The following is a 19,849-nucleotide window of genomic DNA, read 5'->3' as shown; positions in this document are numbered from 1 at the left end:
ACAGAGGTGATTTCATAGGATGTCATAAACTTTCAAAAAGAATGCAATGTTGTAGTATGTCATTAAAGTCAGAAAATAAGTCACGGTGTAGTATGTCATCAAAATGAAAAAACAAAACTCATAGTATCGTACGTCCTTAAAAAATGTCACAGTGTAGTATGCTACAAAAAATTACAAATTTCAAAGAACAGGGCATCATAAACATGCAACAAATAAACTCATCTTAGGCCATAGTATGTATTAAATGCAAAATAAATAAATTTGTAAATAAAAGGCCATCATAGTATGTCATAAAAATGAGCTATAGTGCAGTATGTTTTGTTTAATTTAATTTTGTATAGTAGTTATATTTGTTTTTGCCTTTGGTGTTTTTCAGTGCATCAGTGTTATTCTTTGCTAATCTGCATTTTATTATTATGCTGTGTGCTTAGCACCGGTTGGTGATTAAGCAAGCAGCAAATCTGATGAAGCAACATGCAAACCACATAGTTCACTTCATTTTTTTAATGTAAGGGGACAATAATATCAGTGTCAACCTGAGTATCCCGGCTCGCACTGAAACTTCCTTTTTGGTTCATGTGTTTTATCTTGCACCGACTGCTAACAGAAGACAGACACAAGCTATCTTCAGTTATTTAATTTCACGTCTACCCGACATTGTTCCATCTGGAATTTTATATTATCAAAAACTACAGAATCTAAAAATTCGCCACCAGCCACCCAAAAACACAAATATCTCACACAATGTTGAACAAAATATTCATTGACAATTACATGACCTCTGATTCCCCAAGAGGTGAGCGAGACAGTTCAAAAAAGTCGCCATAAAATAAGGACCATGAAAAAAAAGTGGCATGGAATGTGATGAGTAGTGTGTACCAGGACAGACGGCTTTGCATCTGAGAAAAAAAACACATCCTGCGACATGTGTCATTGATCTAGTCAACGTAGGGTTAACACAACAAGCCCAGCACTCAGAAAAGAAAAAACACAAAATCAAATTTAAATTATTAGAATATCTGAGATTCAGCCCTGAGATTAACACACAGACAATTACATGGAGGAAGGGGGGTGGAGGGGTGGGGGGGTGGGGGGGGGGTCAATCCAAACATTCTCCAAAATCTGTATTTGGTACAATGCACACAGCTGACTGTTATTGAGAATAATAGCAGTACAAACGTCACCGCAAAGAAATACAAAATGCACAAAACATAAGGATGGCACAGATTAAATAGACTCCAGGATGTGTGTGTGGCTTGTGTCTTTTGCTGCTGGTGAGAAGCAGACATAGCTTTTGGATTCCTCTGTATGGATATCCGTTAACAAGGAGCCATGGCTTAATGGACATCAGAGAGCACAACGCTGCCCCTAATGGCGCTATACAAAATAGAGCAGAAGTGGAGATGTTACACCAGTCCTGATAGATGTTGGTGTAATGTCTTTAAAACAGACACGCAGGCTGACAGGCCAAAGCCCTGACCTCAGCACCGATGTCACCAAGTACTAATGATACTCAGTACATGGTTTACACAAGTCCTAAAGAGTGTGTCGAAGGGTGCATCAGGAATAGTAAAGTCTGCAGAAGAAAGTGCATGCAAGCTGCCTCAGTCATCAAGAAGTCCAAAGAAAGGTGATGTACATCCACTGATTTGTCATTGCACCACAAGCTAGTCAGAATAGGAGAAACTGTATATACCTCTTGTCTGTCAGATAAGGCCCTTTGTTTTTTTGATTTTTTTTTTAGAAAGGTTCAGGTGGAAATTCACCATTTAGGCCCAAGTCAAGAAAGGAAAATAGATTATCATGAATCTTTATATTACTTTATATACATGGCCGTTCCTATTTAAATTAGGATTCTTAATGTTAGCGTAGAAATCTGCAAACAAACAACCCTCTTAAACTTAAGTGACACAGGTGAAGCGGGGTGGTCCTTTAATTCCAAAAGAGGGTTTGTTGAGGTACAATCAAAGCAATGTGAATACTGTGCTGCGAAATTCAGAAAATGAAACTGAACAGAAATTATTTTTTGCAGTTCTGGGGAGGAATCCAAATAAACAGCAGGTGACTTGAAGTGAAAGGAATCGCTTTCCTAAGCCGCCTTTAATTTATTATCCCCTTACAGGGCTCTCAACAAACCCTATTGAAATCCCATTAAAGGGTAACTTCAGCATTTTTAAACCTGTACATCCATTATATGTGGTTATTTCTGCAACAGACAGGCTCGTATTGTTATGACTAAAATTACGTGTCTAAAGTGTCTTATCTTTCACTTGATCCAATCTGTTAGCTACAGTGACTAAGTCTCACTCAAGGAGAATTCTCATTTTGAAATCTCATGAGACAAATTCAAAGACATCAGCTAAAAACATTATCCATGACATCTAAAAACTTTTAAACAGCTCAAAGCTATGCTCTCTTCACTGCAACATAGCACACTTTTCACTTTCGCTCTCACGTCCTGCGTTGTCTTCCTGTAGCAAAACAGATTTCTGAGACTACAGAAAAGGACTTCTTAAATAACCACTTTAAATGGATGTACACCGATGTTGCACTACTGTCTCTTATGCTTACACTGCAGGCGTTACACGGCTGCAGCCTGCTCTCTCAACACTGGACCGATTTCAAAAATTGTTGGTCACATCAGTCATGTACACGCAATGACATAACAAAAAGAGTCAAAGTTGAAATATGCTGGAGTTTCCCTTGAAGGTATTGATTTAAGGGTCGTACACACAAACAACACAGGCACATTTAAATTCTCCCAGCCTAAGGCGGGGGGCCAAATGAAATTACAAGGTGTCAACCTGATTGGATGACCTGTGAAGCTCAAAGAGCTTCATATTTGAGCCTGAAGTAAATGATACGACAGGCAGGGAGGCAGAGGACCAGAAATGTTGAGTGTTACAAGACCTTCTTGCAAAAGTTTCTCACATGGGGGAAGAATACATTCAAACACACTGTTTAGTCCCCTGGATAACATCAATTAGACACAACATGTAGCATAAGTGTCATTTGGGTGCATTTGAGTTTAGCCTTTTGAACCACTCTTAGCGAAACAAAATGTAATGCCATGTGCTCTGATCCAAAAGGGGTTCTGCTGAATAAGGAGCCCTGTTGTGTTGACAGTTATATCAGGTACCTTGTTCTGTCACTGACAAGTCCCTTCTCTGTCCTACCTTGTAATAAAACCAGCATGTCCTTGACTGGCTTGATATTTCAGCATTTAAACTACTTTACCAATAACTTAAAAACACAAAATCAAACCTCTTGGACAACCGCTAAAGAAGCCAATAAGAAAACTCCAAGAATAAATAAACCAAATATAATCAAATACTTAAAAAAAATCTTTTTAAAAAAATTAAATACCTTTGATTGTTATTCATATTTCATCCAGGAACAAAAATTCCATATAAATAACTACACACTTATACCACAAACAACAAATTCAGCATTTAAACTTTATGTGAAGTTGAGAGGAGGTTTCGGCAGTCTGCAGGTGTTATTGGCGTCTGTTTAAGTACCGTAAGACTGGACTGAGGGAGGTTTTGGGTGACTGGGTGCCTCCAGCAGCCACAGTGCTCGGGGTTAACAGTGCAGTTGAAAAGCAGAGGGTGAAGTTAAGGTTTACAGGTGCTAGCTGTCAGTCAAGAGAACCCTGGTCCACAGTTACCATGGTGACCAGCAGAAGGGGAAGGAAAGCCTCTGCAGGATGCTGCAGCTGAATGTCTGCATGAATAAAGAGAAAAACATATTTCAAAGTAATGAATTCATTTGAACACATCTCTGCTTGTTTTGGAGGAAAGGGGCTCGACTTTAATACGTCTGATTTAGAAGTTAAACAGACGGCTCATACTTTTTGTCTGTAATGGCCAGTTGCGGTCACTGCCTCCGTCAGCACAAAGACCAAACAGAGACTAACTACCTGAGCTAACTGAGTTATTGACGTGAATCAAACTTCAAGTCAATAAAACTCACAGTGTGAAAAGCCTAGCCTTATTTCTTATTCTGTCTGGGTTTCTTTGTTTTTTGGTTCTTTTTTTAATCCACTCCCTTTTGCCATGATAAATTTCATGCATCGCACCATCATTTCAAATTCACCATTTCCTGTATCCGTTTCAAATTAAAAGCCCTATGTCATTTTGGTGGAGAGAATCCCTTTAATTTCTAAAAAAAAAAAAAAGGCTTCCATCGTGAAACATTTGCAGGATGTTGTTGTTGTGGAGAATTTAGTGGATTGCACAGTTTTATGTGGTAGTGTTAGGTTTGGAAAATAACTTTTTTGTTCACCTGTCACTGTTGCTGGTGAACTCAAAAATCTCCCAATCAATTACCAGTGGGTTTTTTTTGGCTTGTGAGTGAAGCAAATCTATCAGCCACTTTTATACTTTACATGCTGGTGCTAATTTTCAACCCGGGGTAGTATATGTAGCTCCTACCTTCAGTTGGCGCTTATTAATCTACAACAAAAACGGTTCGATTGAGACTGAGTGACTGTAATAATAATAGTTATAATAATAATAATAATAATAATAATAATAGTTATAATAATAATAATAATAATAATTTAAAAAAGAGGACAAGAATAATCTGATAATATCACACATAATGTAAAAGACAGCGAGCAGTGATTATTCGGTGACAAACTTGTGGCCTGTCATGTCTGATAGCAAAGACACTGCAAGATTTTATGACCGTAATGACCATAATCACCCAATCTGGCATAGTTACAGTCGAAGCAAACAAACATATCGTGTAGTCTGAACCTGCATTATACATTTGCAGTCACTAACTGCAGGTATGTACTAACCTCATGAGATTTCCTTTGTCACCTGCCATCGCGTCGGTTTCCTAGAGGGGCTATGAATGTCTTGTTCTGGGGATGGATGAGGAATCACAAATTATTTCGCTGATTGTACAGTCACACGCAATATCTTTCATATAGCAGACCACTGTTTTTCTGCGATAGCAAAAACACAACTAATTCTCCAGAGTTTTTTAATCAGCGTACATTTTCACTCACCACAGAAGTTAAAATGCAGTTATTTTTGCTCACCTTGTGCTTTTTACACTTCATGGAAAAGTTTTCTTCAATGAGTACACAGTCTGCTAGAACAAGAGCAGAACAGTCGGTAAAGACGACACACCGATTCACCCAATTGTTCAACCACCCACACATGCAGATTCAGGCTTTGCAGACAGCGAAGGAACGCCGCCCTGTTTGAGCCACAAAAAATACATAATCCTGATGATCATGATTGATATCCAAAGGCATTTACCTGAAAGGTGCTGTATACCATACAGAAATGATGATAACGGTGTATTTAGAGATGCAGACTTCCTTCTTCAAAATGGACCATAATTCTCTTAATTTCACCTTTTGTGAGTTTCTTCAAAAATGAACATTTCTATGTTAAAAGCCATCTGATTGTTTGTTATTGTATTCACAATTAATAAATTAACAAAGCAAATTGGATTGATTTCTTTCAGAAACATGGGAAGAAGGCAAGTAGGAATAAAAAAAAAAACCAAAGTTAAACAAAAGTTTTAAAAAAAACAACAAACAAGCAAGCAAATAATCTACAAGAAATTGATTAAAGATCACAGTAAGTCTATATATTTTTAAATATACAATTATGATAATTATAAAGATAGTTTTTTAGACTTTTTTTCCAACCAGAACAACCAGTCAATTTATCTGTACACCCTGAGACACAGATGATCAGTCCGCCCCTGCAGGCTGGACAATAACCTGAACAAATGAAACATGAACTGAAGGTGTAGCTAGATACAACAAAAAATAAATTGGCAGCCCGACCCTTTAAAATTAGAGACAAAACCAGTTAAAAATAGCTATGCACACTGTAACCATGCAGACAGATAAGTAAGTAAACTGTGTTTCCAAGTGATTCGTGGAGATGGTTGGCAGAGAGCAGCACTTACCTGACATGAGAGCACACCTGTAGTGGTACTTGTTTGGACAGCCTTTGAAGAAGCAGCCCAGTGTAGCGCCCGTGTCGCTGCACGATGAACACATCTAAAGACACAGCAGATAAAAGGTTGAATGAAGACATCATGTACATGCTAACTGTGCTTTGATACAAAGAAAACAAAATCTGATATACCACACAAACATCACAAAGAATGGCTATTAAAAGGACGCAGGTAGTACTAACAAATGACAAGCAAATGTGTATGACTGAACCCCCGATTCATAACCAGTGCTGACTGAACCCCGTTACAGCACTAACAATGGCTATGTTCTATTCAAGTCTCCCAGTAAGACATGACAGTGAAACCATGCATACCTTAGCTAAACATTTACCATCACAGATCTTCCCTTCATAAACTGCAAAGTATATTTCTGATTATCAGCCCTTTAGGAAACTAGAAGTGAACTTTGGACACATTGCTGGCAGCAAGTCCTGAGAGAGAAAACTAAGTCTACTGCAGCCCTGCTCCCCTTTGAACCTGAAGTATCCATCATTAGTCATCAGGGGGGACTTTGGTCATGAAGCCCTGTGTTACTGCACAATTCTCAGGTTTTCTGATTTATCAGTAAAGTCTGCGGAGTGACAGAGTGATAGCCAAATCGCAGGTTGAATGTCCATGTTATACACCTTGCGTCTTCAGTATGAAACGTCTGTACAGTTGGTGTGCTGCAGTCTTATAAACGTATCTTTTGCCAGCATCCAGACACTGTCTCACCTTCTTACTGTTGCACAGTAAACTACAATTATTAAGTAAAAAAGCGATCGATTCCATTCACACACACATATAGTGTAAAGCTGCATCACACTGGTGCCACCGTGATAATTTCGTTCATTACACGATTGATTTTTACATAGCGACTGCAACGTAGCTTATATGTTGCGCTACAAAGCCCTGCTGTAAATGCCAAATATGTTGGGTTAAGATTAGGCATCTTCCTGGGGACGGTGGGACAGGCATAGCAGTTACCTCCACCAGTACTGCTGGGTCTGGGCTGGGCTGTTCAGGGCCATGAACGAAACAACAATCAGTAGGTCTCTTTATTTTAAATTACTAGTATGTTCTAAGGTTTTGATTTTGCTCGGGGAGTAGCTGCCTACAGTCGCGGCATCACACATACACACACTGAGACAACCAGTTACACCGGTGAAAAGACATTCAGCCAAATATTTTTCTCACATGTGCACCCAAAATGATCACACTCTGGAGAAATGGATCATGAACTTGGAAAATGTAATAGCATTTTGCAAAATATACTAGATCACAAGGCAGTTTGTGTGAAAGCCAACATTTTAGTTTGAGGGTGTTACAAAACAGAAAGGATTTGCTGTGGATTGCACTGTGCCCTTGTGTGCACACGTGGGGTTAGAGATGAAGTCATTCATCAATTAAATGAGATCAACATAAAGTTAATCTGCAACTGTTTCATTCTCAATAATCATTGAAGTCATTTTTGGCCAATAACTGACTGAGTTCAGCTTCTTATGTGTGAATATTTACATTTTGTCGTCTTGTATGATTTGATTTAGATTATATAACAGGTGGTTGTGTAAATACACATTCAGAAACCCCAGAGTTCAATATTGAGGTCATATGATGAGAACTGGAAAACCATAAGAACGTTTACTGAGGAAGACTACGATGAAGTTGAAAGGTAAGAGGAAAAAATGTAATAAGTGGACACTGACTTCAGCTCTATTTCTGTTTCCAAAGGGAATAATCAACATTCACCTTTGTCTTAGTGTTGTTTACCTGCACCAATCATTTCTAAATAATTGTCAATAATGCCTGTTTACTCATGCTGTGATTTTAAAATACATCCGAAATGTATTAGTATCCTAGAACAATAACACTCAACTTAAAGCCCAGAGGGCCAAATTTGGCCCCCTATAGGGTGCCAGGTCGACCCTTTACCATTGTCTAATTTCCAATAAAAAGAAAGTAATTTAAACTGGGAATAGTTTTTGTGCTTTTAGTAAACATATGGCGTCAGAGTATATTGAACGGGATCAAAAAACTGGAGCTAAGCCCCTGATGTCCTAAAATCCTGGAAACGTCCTGAAACAGACTAGAATCCTAGTAAGGTCCTAAAATCCTGGAAATGTCCTACAAACTAGAAACATCTTAAAATCCTAAAAAGTTCCTAAAATCCAAGAGATTTCCTAAAATTCTAGAAACATTTATGGTGCTGCTGCAACCGGCCCCTGGCCTCTTGTCATTTTGCAAAGCAAGTTGAGTCTTCCTGTCCTCAAGGCTTAGAAAACAGGTGAATAAAAAGCAGACTATTTATGGATCATCATCCTTAATGTTCCAGGAGGAATTATGTAACAACATATTCACAATACGGGCTTAAAGTGCTGTTTACCGTCTCCTGGGCCACTTTGACAGCCTCCTCCAGACCGTAGACTCTGCCCTTCACAAGGAACACACCCGCAGACCAGATGCCGCAGTCTTCGTGAAGCCAATATTCACAGGGCTCTAGAGGCAGCACAGGGGGGCTGTACCAGTCCTCCACATCAGCAGAGCCAGCGTCTGACCGAGCCAGCTTAGCTGCAGGACTGCCAGCATTGTCAGCTGTCCACTGGTGGCTCCCCGAGAGGCCCCTCTGCTTTAGCTGAGTTCCTGGCCTGAGGGGCCGCGGTGTGGGTGGAATGGCACACTTCCTCCCTCTGCCTCTGATACTGCAGGACGAAGAGTCCGAGTCGCTGTAGTCGTCCTCGTCCTCTTTGAGGCCCAACATGCTGGCAGGTCTTTTGGTGCTTGGCTGGTACCCTTCGGGGTAATAGGGGCCATGAAGGTCCCCCAAGTCCATGGCGTTAGCCGCCTGTCCACACAGGCAGCAGACTAGAGCGGCCTGGTGCTGGCCGTGCATGGTCGCCCGGCCCAGCTGCAGACAGGATGTGCTGGGTATGACTGCAGAAATGAAGCCACAGGGGTGAGCCTGCTGCTGCTGACTCCTCTTGTGTTGTGACCTTACCTCCTCCGGGTAATTGACTACGGTACACAGCGATGACGATGACTGCTGACGCTCCACACGGATAAACGGTGAGAAACTGTCTAACCTCAAGTCCCTTTTCTCCTCCTTGTAGTTGACGTACTTCAACTTGATCTCTGGCTCCTTGGGGGCGAACATGGAGGAAGACTGGCTCCACTTGTGTTTCTTTTGCCTCCTCGACTTGGCAGTGGGAGATGTTTTGCTACCTGTAGCCTTGCCTTTGGCTTTGCCTTTGATTTTCTTTGGAGATTTTGATGATGGGGATGGTGCTGGGGAAAGTCTTGCCATATGAATTTTGACTGAGAGGTCAGGGTGAGGAAGATGCTCTGGCTCCTTTGAGTTTTTGTGCACATCAAACTGAGGACTTGAGAGTGAAGAGGTTCTCCTCTTTGACTTCACAGTGCGTGTCTGTGGTGAGTGTGCAGGGTCTGAAACATCCTCTGGGTCTGTCTTTGACTTCTTGTGCACAGCAGACTGAGGGCTTTTTAGAGGTGTGCTGCCGTTAGACCTGCTAGAATTATTGATTTTAGAATCAGAGGTATTGTCTTTGCAACGCTCAGTCTTAATGTTAATAGATTTACCCCTTGTCATTGAAGTTACTGTTTTCCTTTTCTTTGTTTTTACTGAGAAAGGTGCTTTTGCTCTGCTTTTCCTTTTTCTTACCGATATGGTGTCATTCCTCTTAGGACTGGCTAACTTAGAATCATTAGCTGTTGATTGGGAAGTGTTTGCTTTTCTATTGGTGCGTATGCATCCTGACACTGAATACCTGCTTGAATTTATGTTCATAACAATAGCCTCTAACCGCGTCCCTCTGCCGGAGCGCACTGGCAGTTTCTTTTCTTTTAAAGTTCTCTGTAGTGCCTTTGTATTCCCGTTGATGTGAGGAATGACAGTCTTGGGTTTGCTTTCTGAAACATCTGACATACAAGTATCATCTGTCAAGTCAATCAAAGGCTCCAACACTGCTTTCCGCCGATGGATCAGCTGCTTATTGTCATTGCTTGAATCTAACCTTGTATCGCTCATGCCAGAGCCTGGCTGATTGACCCCCTCTTTACTCACATCATCCCACACAACCTCATCTAGATAAGAGTTGTCGCCACTGGGTGAGCTGGAGGCTTGAGGCAGGATGAATACATCATCCACATCGTCCAATGAGGTAGCGGAGGGGGAGACAGGGTCCTCCAGAGGACTGATGTACTCCCTACTTAGTGAACACAGGTTTCTAGCACCAACACTGTCTGCAACGACCGCTGGGTCCTGTTTCTTAGACGTGACAAAGAGCACCTTGGAGCTGCCCCTCTCTTCATCCTCTCCTGTGGCAGGGGTGAGTGTCTCCGGTGAGGACTCGGCACACACTCCTGAAGTCGAACAGCTATCGCCCTGGCCATTCTCTTCACTCTTTTCCAGAGAAAGGTTGTTTTCCTCTTCACCTGTTAAAGACTTATCCACATCCTCATCGCTGGAAATGACTCCACCATTGATCTCCTGTGTTAGACATACTGCCCCATCATGCTCTGGTCCCACCTGAGCCTGAGACAATGACTGAAAATGTTCTGTCTGAGTGGCAAGGTCCACAGGCCCATCAACCTGCTCCAAGTAATGCTGGTTCAGTGCACCGCCAGTCTCCCGTAGCCCTTTATCTGAGTCACAAGGAGGGTGGAGGGACAACTTACTAATAGGCGGTACGCCGTACAGAGGCGAATGCTGAGACAGGGAATCGTGAGTGGGGAAAACGTGAGACCTGCTCACGTAGGAGAGGGTGACTGTAGTGTGGGAGAAGGCAATGTCTGGTTGAATTTGATCCCCTGATTGGAGCGCGGTGTCTGAGGAGCTGGTCTCTGAGAAGGCTGATTCGGGGTTCCCTGAGTTTGGGTACCAGCCAGGGCTCTTGACCATCTGCAGGGCATCAAGGGACGTGCTGTTGAGGACACAATCCCCACCTTTCCTGGTGAGGTCAATAACAGTGGGGATGCTGGAGGTGGAGAGGTCTTGAGGCTGCAGATCATCAAAGCTCCCTGGTGGCTGCTCCATAACAGCTGCAATGGATGGAGGAGAAACAAGTTATAGGAGAAGTTTAGAAGGAAACTGATTTTTTTTTTATCTTAGGGTGAAGACAGGTAATTTAGGAGATTTGGTAAAGGCAAATAATGTTTAACATCTTGGGCTCTTTGAATATTTACAGCTAATCACCAAACATATTCTTGAGTTGTTGATACAAATGTGCTTTACATGAAACAATCATTTTTAGTGTTTCAAAAAATGGTTGTAGGGTGTTAATTTTTGCCTGACTTATAATTAAACACTGTTGTTTATGGAGAAATCTGCTTCATGCATTCAAGTAGAATTAGACAAAAAATTAAGCTAAAATGGGACATTTTTCTAAAGTAAAACCAGCTACCATTTACTATTAAATTGTGACTTGTGCTATTGTGTGCCACCCTGTCACATTTCAGACATTTGTAGTACTTTTGTCACTTAAAAAATATTAAATATGATGCTGTGAGTCCATAATCACCACAATACTCCAGGTGAAGCCATAACTGTTACATACGCCTGCATGTCCATTGTCAAAAGTATGGCACCAATGAAATGGGTAACAAAAGAACAGGAAAAGCATGGCAACAAGGTTGGGCCATCTTTTTAATTTAATTGCTACAGATTACATTGGGAGTTAAGGAATTAATTACTAATGGATTTAATTTTTTTTAAAAGACAAATAAATATGGCAGTCCCATTTTATCTAAACATGCTAGGAAAGTGAGATAAGGTTCTTGATATGTTTGATGGCCCAAAGTGAACAAAATATTTTACTTAACGGCATATTTTCTTCAGAGAAATACTGAACCAGTACAAGTTATAAATGTAACACTTAAGGTAGTCTACAGTGCTTAGGGGTTTTCTTGGTAATCGACCAAAAAGTGTCCTATCTTACCTAGCTTTACACAATTATTAGTCCCCTTTTTTGGGTTGGTCAACAACTCTTTTCGTCTATCCAGAATACATACAGTGAGCAAAAGAGCTCTTTTCCAGTCAGTTAAGGTCATAGATGAACTACTTTCGACCACGTAGCCGCATTACCTTCACTTACCACTTTGTTGGTTCGTTATTTAATCAAAACGCCCCCTTATATCTTAAATCACACCGTTAACATTAGCTTGGAAACTAGCATGTGCTTGAATTTCAATACGAGAACATAGTTAGCATTAATGACAAATAATGGGTCATTTCCGTTTTGGCTCATTTCCAATTAACATTAACATTTTTTAATTGTTTGTAAGGTTCAGCGGAAAATGTCTTTCAAGACAACCAGCTGACTTTCTACCAACAACGTTGTCAAGTCAGTGTTGCTAACATAGTTAGCTTAGCTTAGCTACGGCTAACGTTAGCTAGCAAGGCCCGGCTTTGCTCCGGTGACGTTCCCGTACGCCGAACTACATGATACATCTGGCAGCTTTAAGCGATTTTCATTTAACACAGCAAGTCTTTCGTCACAAAGGTGACTTTGAAGCTTGTACCTATCGATAGCGATCACTCTTGATTTCGGCGATGTCTACTTCGCCAAGAAGCTCATTATTACTTTAAATTTCCAACTTTCACACCGTTGTGGTCCACATGGTTTGTTATTACCCACTACCACATTATAACTTTGTTGCGAGAACATCAATTTGAAAAAATTAAATCTTGTTTCAAATGGTAATCTTTGCTGTTTAATGTGCATCCCGAATTGAGGAGTAGGTCTTAGCGGTTAACAAAAGTACATTTTGCGGTCTCCTGCTTACCAAAATTCAACGATTTATCAACGTCTTATTAAATTACAAAATACTTTTCGTGGAGTTTGGCAACACGTTCTCTGCATTTACTAGAACGGTTCGCATCGGGGCAAGGCCCGGCTGGATGAAACAAAGACAGAGCGGAGGTGATGGGCTGAGCTGAGCTGCTGCTGATCAAAACTTACCCGGACGGGAGAGATCGTAGCGTTTTAAAACGTCCAGTTAATAATTCGTCCCACCCTGCATCTCTTCTAACAATTCATCTACTCTAACGAATACTGATAACACCACAACGACACAAAGCCCCAAATTAAATTAAGATCCACACACTTTCCAGGAACACACTACTCTGATGGCAGCAGCGTCAAGTTGTTAAGAGTATAATGTCAAACTTCCGGATTCCTCCTTCATAATAAAACAATTAGTGATGCGTCTCAGGTTTTTTTCTTTTTGTTTGTTTGTTTTTTTACATTTGAAATAATACACATAAAAGCTACAATAAGCCATATATCAGAAGGGTTAAAATGACTAAACACATAATATCTCTAAACGTTAGTTCAAGAGGGCAGTCTGTTGTGTTGTTCAGTCAGAATACTTTGTCCTTGACTCAGCTGTTGCATGTATAGCAGTGATACTAAATCTGGCCCCTATTAGGGTGCCATGTGCTGGGTGCCCCCCCAATCCCCTCACCCTTTCTCTAATTCACAAAAAAGTTATTCACACTGTGAATTATTTTCGTACTTTTAGTAAACATAGAGCTTGTTTATCAAAAAAGTGCCAATGGAGGATCCCCCGCACCCCCCAACAGGAGTCCCCTAATGTCCAAAAATCCAAGAAATGTTCCAAAAATCTAGAAACGTCCTAAACTCATGGAAATGTCCTAAAGTCCTGAAAACGTACTGAAAATTCTAGAAACGTCCTAAAAGCCTAGAAATGTCCTAAAATCCGAGAAACTCCCTAGAATCCTAGACACATCTGAAAATCCTAGAAACATCCAAATCCGAGAAACATCCCAAAATCCCAGAAATGCCCTGAAACCCTGGAAACGTTCTGAAATCCTAGAAACGTCCTGAAATCCTAGAAATGTCCTAAAATCTTACAAACGTCCTGAAATTCTAGAAATGTCCTAAAATCTTACAAACGTCCTGAAATTCTAGAAATGTGCTAAAATCTTAAAAAACATCTAACAAAAAATCTAAAATCCTGGAAACTTCCTAAAATCCTGGAAACATGTTAGGAGCTGCTGCAACTGGCCCCTGGCCCCCTGTCACTTTGCAAAATTGGCCCTAAGCAAAGCAAATTGAATATCCCTGATGTGTAGTGTCAAAGCTTCAGGGGCCACCCCCCTCCCCAAAAAACAGGAACAAAATAGGCTGGCCAACCCAGGACTACAAACTGCCTTTTTCCTTTTTCTTGGAGTGACATAATAGTTGTGTATTACTCTGAGTAGTATGCTGTCTATGGTGGCCTGACAAGTGAAACTGAGCAGCAGCAGAACAGTTCCAAGTTACTGACCCACAAAGAAGTGGTGTCCATTTCCAGTTAGGTTTTAAAACAACTCTAAATTTCTATTTTTTTAGAATAATTTGCAAACTTTTTTTAGTTGCCAAATCAGTTTGTTTTTCACACCGACTTTATTTGATACAGTGATATGCGGTGAGAAATGAAATTAATAAATAAAAAATAAAACGTGAGCGGAATTTCAGGTTTTCTAATCAGAAGGATGTCAAATGACATTCAAGCGGTATTCTAGGCGCAATTTAATATTCAAATGCCATTAAATTGGGACACTTGAGAGAAACATATTAGGGGAAAAAGAGTGATTAAAGTAAAGCAGCAGAGGTAGACATTCTAACTTTTGTCCAGACTGTGTCTCTATATAATATAATATAATATAATATAACAGCTCTATTTTGATGAAATGAATGACAGTGAATCAGCATGTGGAGTCTAAAGTGCAACACCTGAATGTAATAAAGCCAGTGTTGGGAAATAACTAGTTACATGTAACTAATTACAGTTATTCAATTACAAAAGAAATGTAATTGTAATCAGTTAGTTACTGAGAAAAAAATCTGTAATTAAATTACAGTTACTAATCAAAATGTTGGTGATTACAAAGGGAATACATATTAAAAAAAACATTTCAGAAAAAAAGGTTAGATGTTGAATTAAACATATTTTTGCTGTGCAGGAAAGCTGTTGGGACAAATTTTAGCGCAACATTTATTCACTTTTGTTTTTAGGTCTTTTCAGCTTTATGCCCTGTGTAAAGATTTATTAGAAAAGTTATCAAATGTAAAAAGTAACATTATTTTGATGAAGTAATTACTGACATACTGTAACTTATTGCATTTTTAACAGGGTAACTAGTAATCTGAAACCTATTACATTTCAAAAGTAACCTTGCCAACACTGAATACAACCACACTTTACACACACTTTGTTTTTTATCTCAATTTTTCAGTCATTAGTAAATACTTATTGTCCAGCTGTCTGTACTAATGGTAACACTACTTCCAATATATATATAAATTTTATTTTGGGGCTTTTATTGCATTTAATTGACAGGACAGGGTAAAGGGGGGGGGGAGAGAGAGAGAGAGAGAGAGAGAGAGAGAGAGAGAGAGAGAGAGAGAGAGAGAGAGAGAGAGAGGGGGGGAGACATGCAGCAAAGGGCCGAGACCGGATTCAAACCTGCAGCTGCTGCAGCGAGGACACAGCCTCTGTACATGGGGCGCCGCTCTATCCACTGAGCCACCAGACGCCCTTTCCAATATACATTAAACGGCATGCTGTTGTATTCAAGACAAGACTTCTGACCTGTTTCATGAGATACAATCTAGTGTACATTTTTAAACTGAAAAAATATAAATGACTGTGACGGAGTTGCTTTAAGCAATATTGAGCATGATCAGTCTCAATTTTGTAGACACCATGAGATGGACAAAGAAGCTGATATGACAGAACAAGACAGACTTTTCAGAGTTAAGTCCATCTGATATAGACTTTTATGTCACACTAAGACAGATATATGTCTGCTGGATGGTCCTAGCATAAAACTTAAGTATGCTGTTCACGTCTTTTCACCTCTAAAAATGACATCAAAAAGACAATATTCATATGACATGCAATCAGTCAACCAGTATGAATTGACTATGTTTGCTAGCATGCAGTGTTAAAGTCCTATTATCTGTATTATATTGCAATTGAATAAAAAACTGAACATGTATTTGTTTAAATGTGTTCTTAAAAGAAAAAAAAACTTTCAAAACAGTCACACCAAAAAAAGGGTGCAAAAATATTTATTGCTAATAAACCTGTTGTCAGTTGGCGTATATTTGCTTTATATTTACAATAATAGAGTACAGAGGAATGGGAATGTGAAAGAAAAATCCCAACCATTTAAATAAATACAAAGGGACTGCCACTAAACAAGACTGCACACGTAACCAACTCCAACAACTCCAATGCAGCTGGACCAATGATTGCAGTGAGAAAAATGTCCATTTCTAAAACACACACACGCAGTGAATGTGTGTATATATATATATACACACACACACACACACTCACAAAAGTTTAAATGCTACACTTTTTTTTCTTTGCTCCCATTTTCACGAGGACTTTATGCACTCAATAGATGTGTTTGTCTGCACTTCTTAGCTCTTTGACTTCAACCTGGGAAAAAAATGGAAGCAAAAACAAAAGTACTGAGTTCTTGTTTAGTACACACACACACACACACACACACACACATATACATGTATATATGTATATACATATACGATATGTGTATATATGTATATACATATACAGTGTGTGTGTGTGTGTGTGTGTGTATATATATATTAAGTGGATTCTTCCATCCATATGCATTCAGCTGTTGTATAATAATGCAGATGAGTATTAGAGCGGCAGGGCGTTAACGGACCTGAACGCCAGACTCATTCCTATGGTTTTGTTATGCAAGTATTACTCAGTCAACAATATGTAGTTGTGTTTAGCGTTTAGCCTTTTAACATCACATTTATGCCTTTGGCTAGCAAGAGTCTAGGGAGTTAAAACAGTAGCTTACACAGTCATAGTTTTAGTGTATGCATGACAGATTCGCCATTAAAAACAGTATTTACAATAAGACATGGCAGCAAAAAATAAACAATACAAAAAAATGTCACAGTTAACTGAAGTGCATGGAATGCAAAATCTAGACATGAAATTCAAACTTCATACCATATATATTTTTTAATAATATGATCTGTGTTTTGTGACCAGTGTGTAGTGTTACTAAATAAGTAATTACAGAGCTAAAATATAGTGGGCTTCTAAACATGCAGGTCGGTGGACATGATGCGTCACTGTCAGAACTCCTTGGTGTCTTTGTTTTCAAAGAGGTGGAGTCTCTGCTCTGCCGTGAGTCCTTCCTTTAGACTCTGCAGGGATAAAGAGAGGTCAAGCAGATATTAATAAAGAGAATGATGAATCAAACGTCTTCTGAACACGTGCTGTTCCTAAGCAGGGAAGTGTTTCCCTTGTCAATCTAAATCTGTTGCCTCCAACACCACCTTACTGTTGACTCTACGCCCTGTGTGCTTTGGAGCCTCAGAACTGACAAGAGGCAGTAAAAGATTATCAGATGAGTCAAAAATAGTTGTAAAAAGAATACCACTGACTGTACAGTTTTCCTTTATGGCAGTCAGGGATAGGAGTGTGTGTGTGTGTGTTAAACATCAGTGCAGACAAGGGCAATAAAGAAGACTGTGCAGCAAGCGAGCCAGCCTGAAAACACTGGTAGCTCGCGTACAGACACACATTAGCCTTTCAGCTATCCACCTCGCCACAGCTGACGTTCCTCATAAAACCACAGCAGTGCAGGTTCTGTTAACCATCTATATATCATGGATATGCCCTATGTTTTACAGGAGGGATGTCCCCCAATCCTGATCTGACTCATTTGATACTGAGTTGATACCGAGTCCCGAACCAGTAATATTTAACTGGATAATACAGCTGCACAATGGACACTTTAAATACTAAAAGGCTATTAAAATCAATCTAGTGTATATCCTTGAGAGTTTGAACAGCTCCACTTCATGTATCTTTTTTTAAACAAAATAACAAAGTACTCAAACCAAAAAGTATCTTCAGAAATTGCTCTCAAATCGTCTTAGTGTAGCATTGTAATGATAGTACAGAACACTGTAAATGAGTAATATCGTCACAATTCAAAGATGTTTTTTCAGCTGATGAAATAAAAAATGGCGTTTACTGGGCCCCGATACTGATCCTTCCAATCCCATCAGGACATCCCTATTTTATATGATAATTATTTATCATCACTGTGTAGCTCTTTATTGACTGTACAATCATTTACATACTTTGTAAAACAGTACAAAATACATAAATGATTCCATCACCTGCACTGCAGTCTAACGACAAAGTTAGCTGTAGCTGGGTGTGAGCTAATAAGACTGCTGCTGTGTTTTAGCTATCAATGTGTTTTTGCTTTTTGGGGGGCTCCACAGTATGACAATGTCAGTCTGTTAGCAACCTATTCACAAAATATATGACCACTAATGTGAAAGCACACACAATAATCATCAACAACCCAGTGATATCTTTGACACTCTATGCTCATTTGTTCTTCAATGTTACGTGTCTGTAGAGTGGGATATTAGTGCATATATATATAATCTGAGCAGTGACTCAGGTCTATAGAGTTCCTTAGAGGTGGAGGACAAGAGGATGTGCTTAAACCAGCTGTGGATCTGCTTTGGTTTACCTAAAGGAGAAGGGGAAGGAGGCCTACACGTCCTCAGCAGCCCTGACTGTCACAGGGCAAGTCTCGACTCACAGACTGAGGACAGAAGGGGAAAACACACCAGCAAGTGTGTTAGACTACTGAGCATTTTAGTTTACACCACAATCCCAAGATCCCAGTTTTGATGGAGTCACAAAATGGACAAATAAAATGAAGCCCAGCAGAAACACTGCTAATAATAATGATGCAACAGTGGGCATGCAGAGCTGCATGCAACTTTGCAGATGGCCAGTAGATGGCAATAAATTACTTGAAACTGCTTCTCAGCCTTTGCTTTGTGGGAGATATCTTTGCTCTGTCAGTTCTAAATGTGTTGGTAGCACAAAGGATGACGCAGTTCCAAGAAAAATCCTGTACGAACTCCACAGTGGGATGAAGGATTTGATTTTACTTGTCATTGCCCACTAAAAGGCAAACTCACCTTTGACCTCATAGTGCGCTCTGAGCGTTTGGCTGCAGCGGCTGCCATCTTCAGGATGTCTGGGTTGCTTTTGGATTTCATGATATCTAGGAGGGAGGATGTGTCAGAGTTTGAATGATGGCAAACAACAGAGAAAGGGTGTAGTCCTCAGGTGTACTGAATGCTAATTTAGTTGACACACAATGAGCCTCATGCAAGAACCACAAGATAAATTAATAATTGCAGCAAAGGCCTGAGAGCCAGCGAAACTCATTTGTCATTTGGTGGAGTTTCTTCTTGGGTTTAGAAGGGATATCTGGGCACTGGTTAGATTAAGGAAAGTTTACTACAGTTCATCCACACATACTACCTGCACTGTTTTGATATGAAGATGGTTGAACATTGGTGAAATATTCCTTTAAATACCATAATGCCTTGGAGCAGCCCTGTGGCTTAGAGGTTAAGATGGTGGCCATGAAGTGCAACATCCCCTTTGCTGCACGCTTTCGCCCTCATTTCCTGTATTTACATTATTGCTGTCTAATAAAGGCAAAAATTTAAAAAGAAACAATTCATCATGACTCAATCCGAATGAATTTGGAGTTTAAAAATACTTCAGACGGAAACAAACTAAAATAAACATGAATGACTAAACACACTCGATGTGAACATAATGTTCTGTTCCCCACAACATCAAAAAGCCTCTGCGTCCTTTATGAAGGCCCCTATCCATCTGGGTACTCTCCAGTCCACCTTCTTGACTGCAATCTAAATAACGGAGCACTTTGGTTTTTTTTATGTTTTTAACATCTAACTTCATATCAAACCATTCACCATTTATTTATTTCGGTCATAGTACGTCACTGCTG

At 39.9% G+C, this 19,849-nt stretch overlaps 2 protein-coding genes across 6 annotated transcripts in view; both read right to left on the bottom strand.

The window, feature by feature from the left end:
• Positions 1–622: 622 nt before the first annotated feature.
• LOC121958645 (uncharacterized) lies at positions 623–13,151 on the bottom strand. 3 transcript variants are annotated; one of them, XM_088070119.1, is made up of 6 exons: positions 12,945–13,151; positions 8,354–11,025; positions 5,941–6,034; positions 5,054–5,106; positions 4,808–4,873; positions 623–3,726 (listed from the first exon to the last, which is right to left on the bottom strand). In XM_088070119.1, exons 2-5 carry the CDS (start codon positions 11,018–11,020, stop codon positions 4,826–4,828), a joined length of 2,862 nt encoding a protein of 953 aa, XP_087926245.1. In that variant the 5' UTR covers positions 11,021–11,025; positions 12,945–13,151; the 3' UTR covers positions 623–3,726; positions 4,808–4,825. The 3 variants fall into 3 exon arrangements, with proteins under 3 accessions (XP_087926245.1, XP_042363649.2, XP_087926246.1); XM_042507715.2 differs by having other exon boundaries at positions 5,054–5,103; XM_088070120.1 differs by lacking the exon at positions 12,945–13,151 and adding an exon at positions 12,769–12,919.
• A 2,897-nt stretch (positions 13,152–16,048) lies between these two features.
• Positions 16,049–19,849, bottom strand: part of mpripb (myosin phosphatase Rho interacting protein b) — a 45,350-nt gene continuing 41,549 nt past the window's right edge. For 2 of the 3 annotated variants that reach the window (XM_042507291.2, XM_042507294.2), the window contains 2 exons: positions 19,002–19,087; positions 16,049–17,192 (listed from right to left, as the gene is read on the bottom strand). In XM_042507291.2, coding sequence (XP_042363225.2) covers positions 17,121–17,192; positions 19,002–19,087 — 158 coding nt within the window. In that variant the 3' untranslated portion in view covers positions 16,049–17,120. Of the gene's footprint in view, positions 17,193–18,541; positions 18,617–19,001; positions 19,088–19,849 lie in introns of all 3 variants that reach the window. The other variant, XM_042507292.2, reaches the window with a different exon arrangement.

The sequence above is a fragment of the Plectropomus leopardus genome, chromosome 19, assembly GCF_026936395.1.
Source record: "Plectropomus leopardus strain MGB_pleo_1.0 chromosome 19, ASM2693639v1, whole genome shotgun sequence".
Classification (NCBI taxonomy): Eukaryota; Metazoa; Chordata; class Actinopteri; order Perciformes; family Serranidae; genus Plectropomus; species Plectropomus leopardus.
Note: the sequence above shows the minus strand (reverse complement) of the source record. Positions and strands in the feature narration are given on the sequence as shown.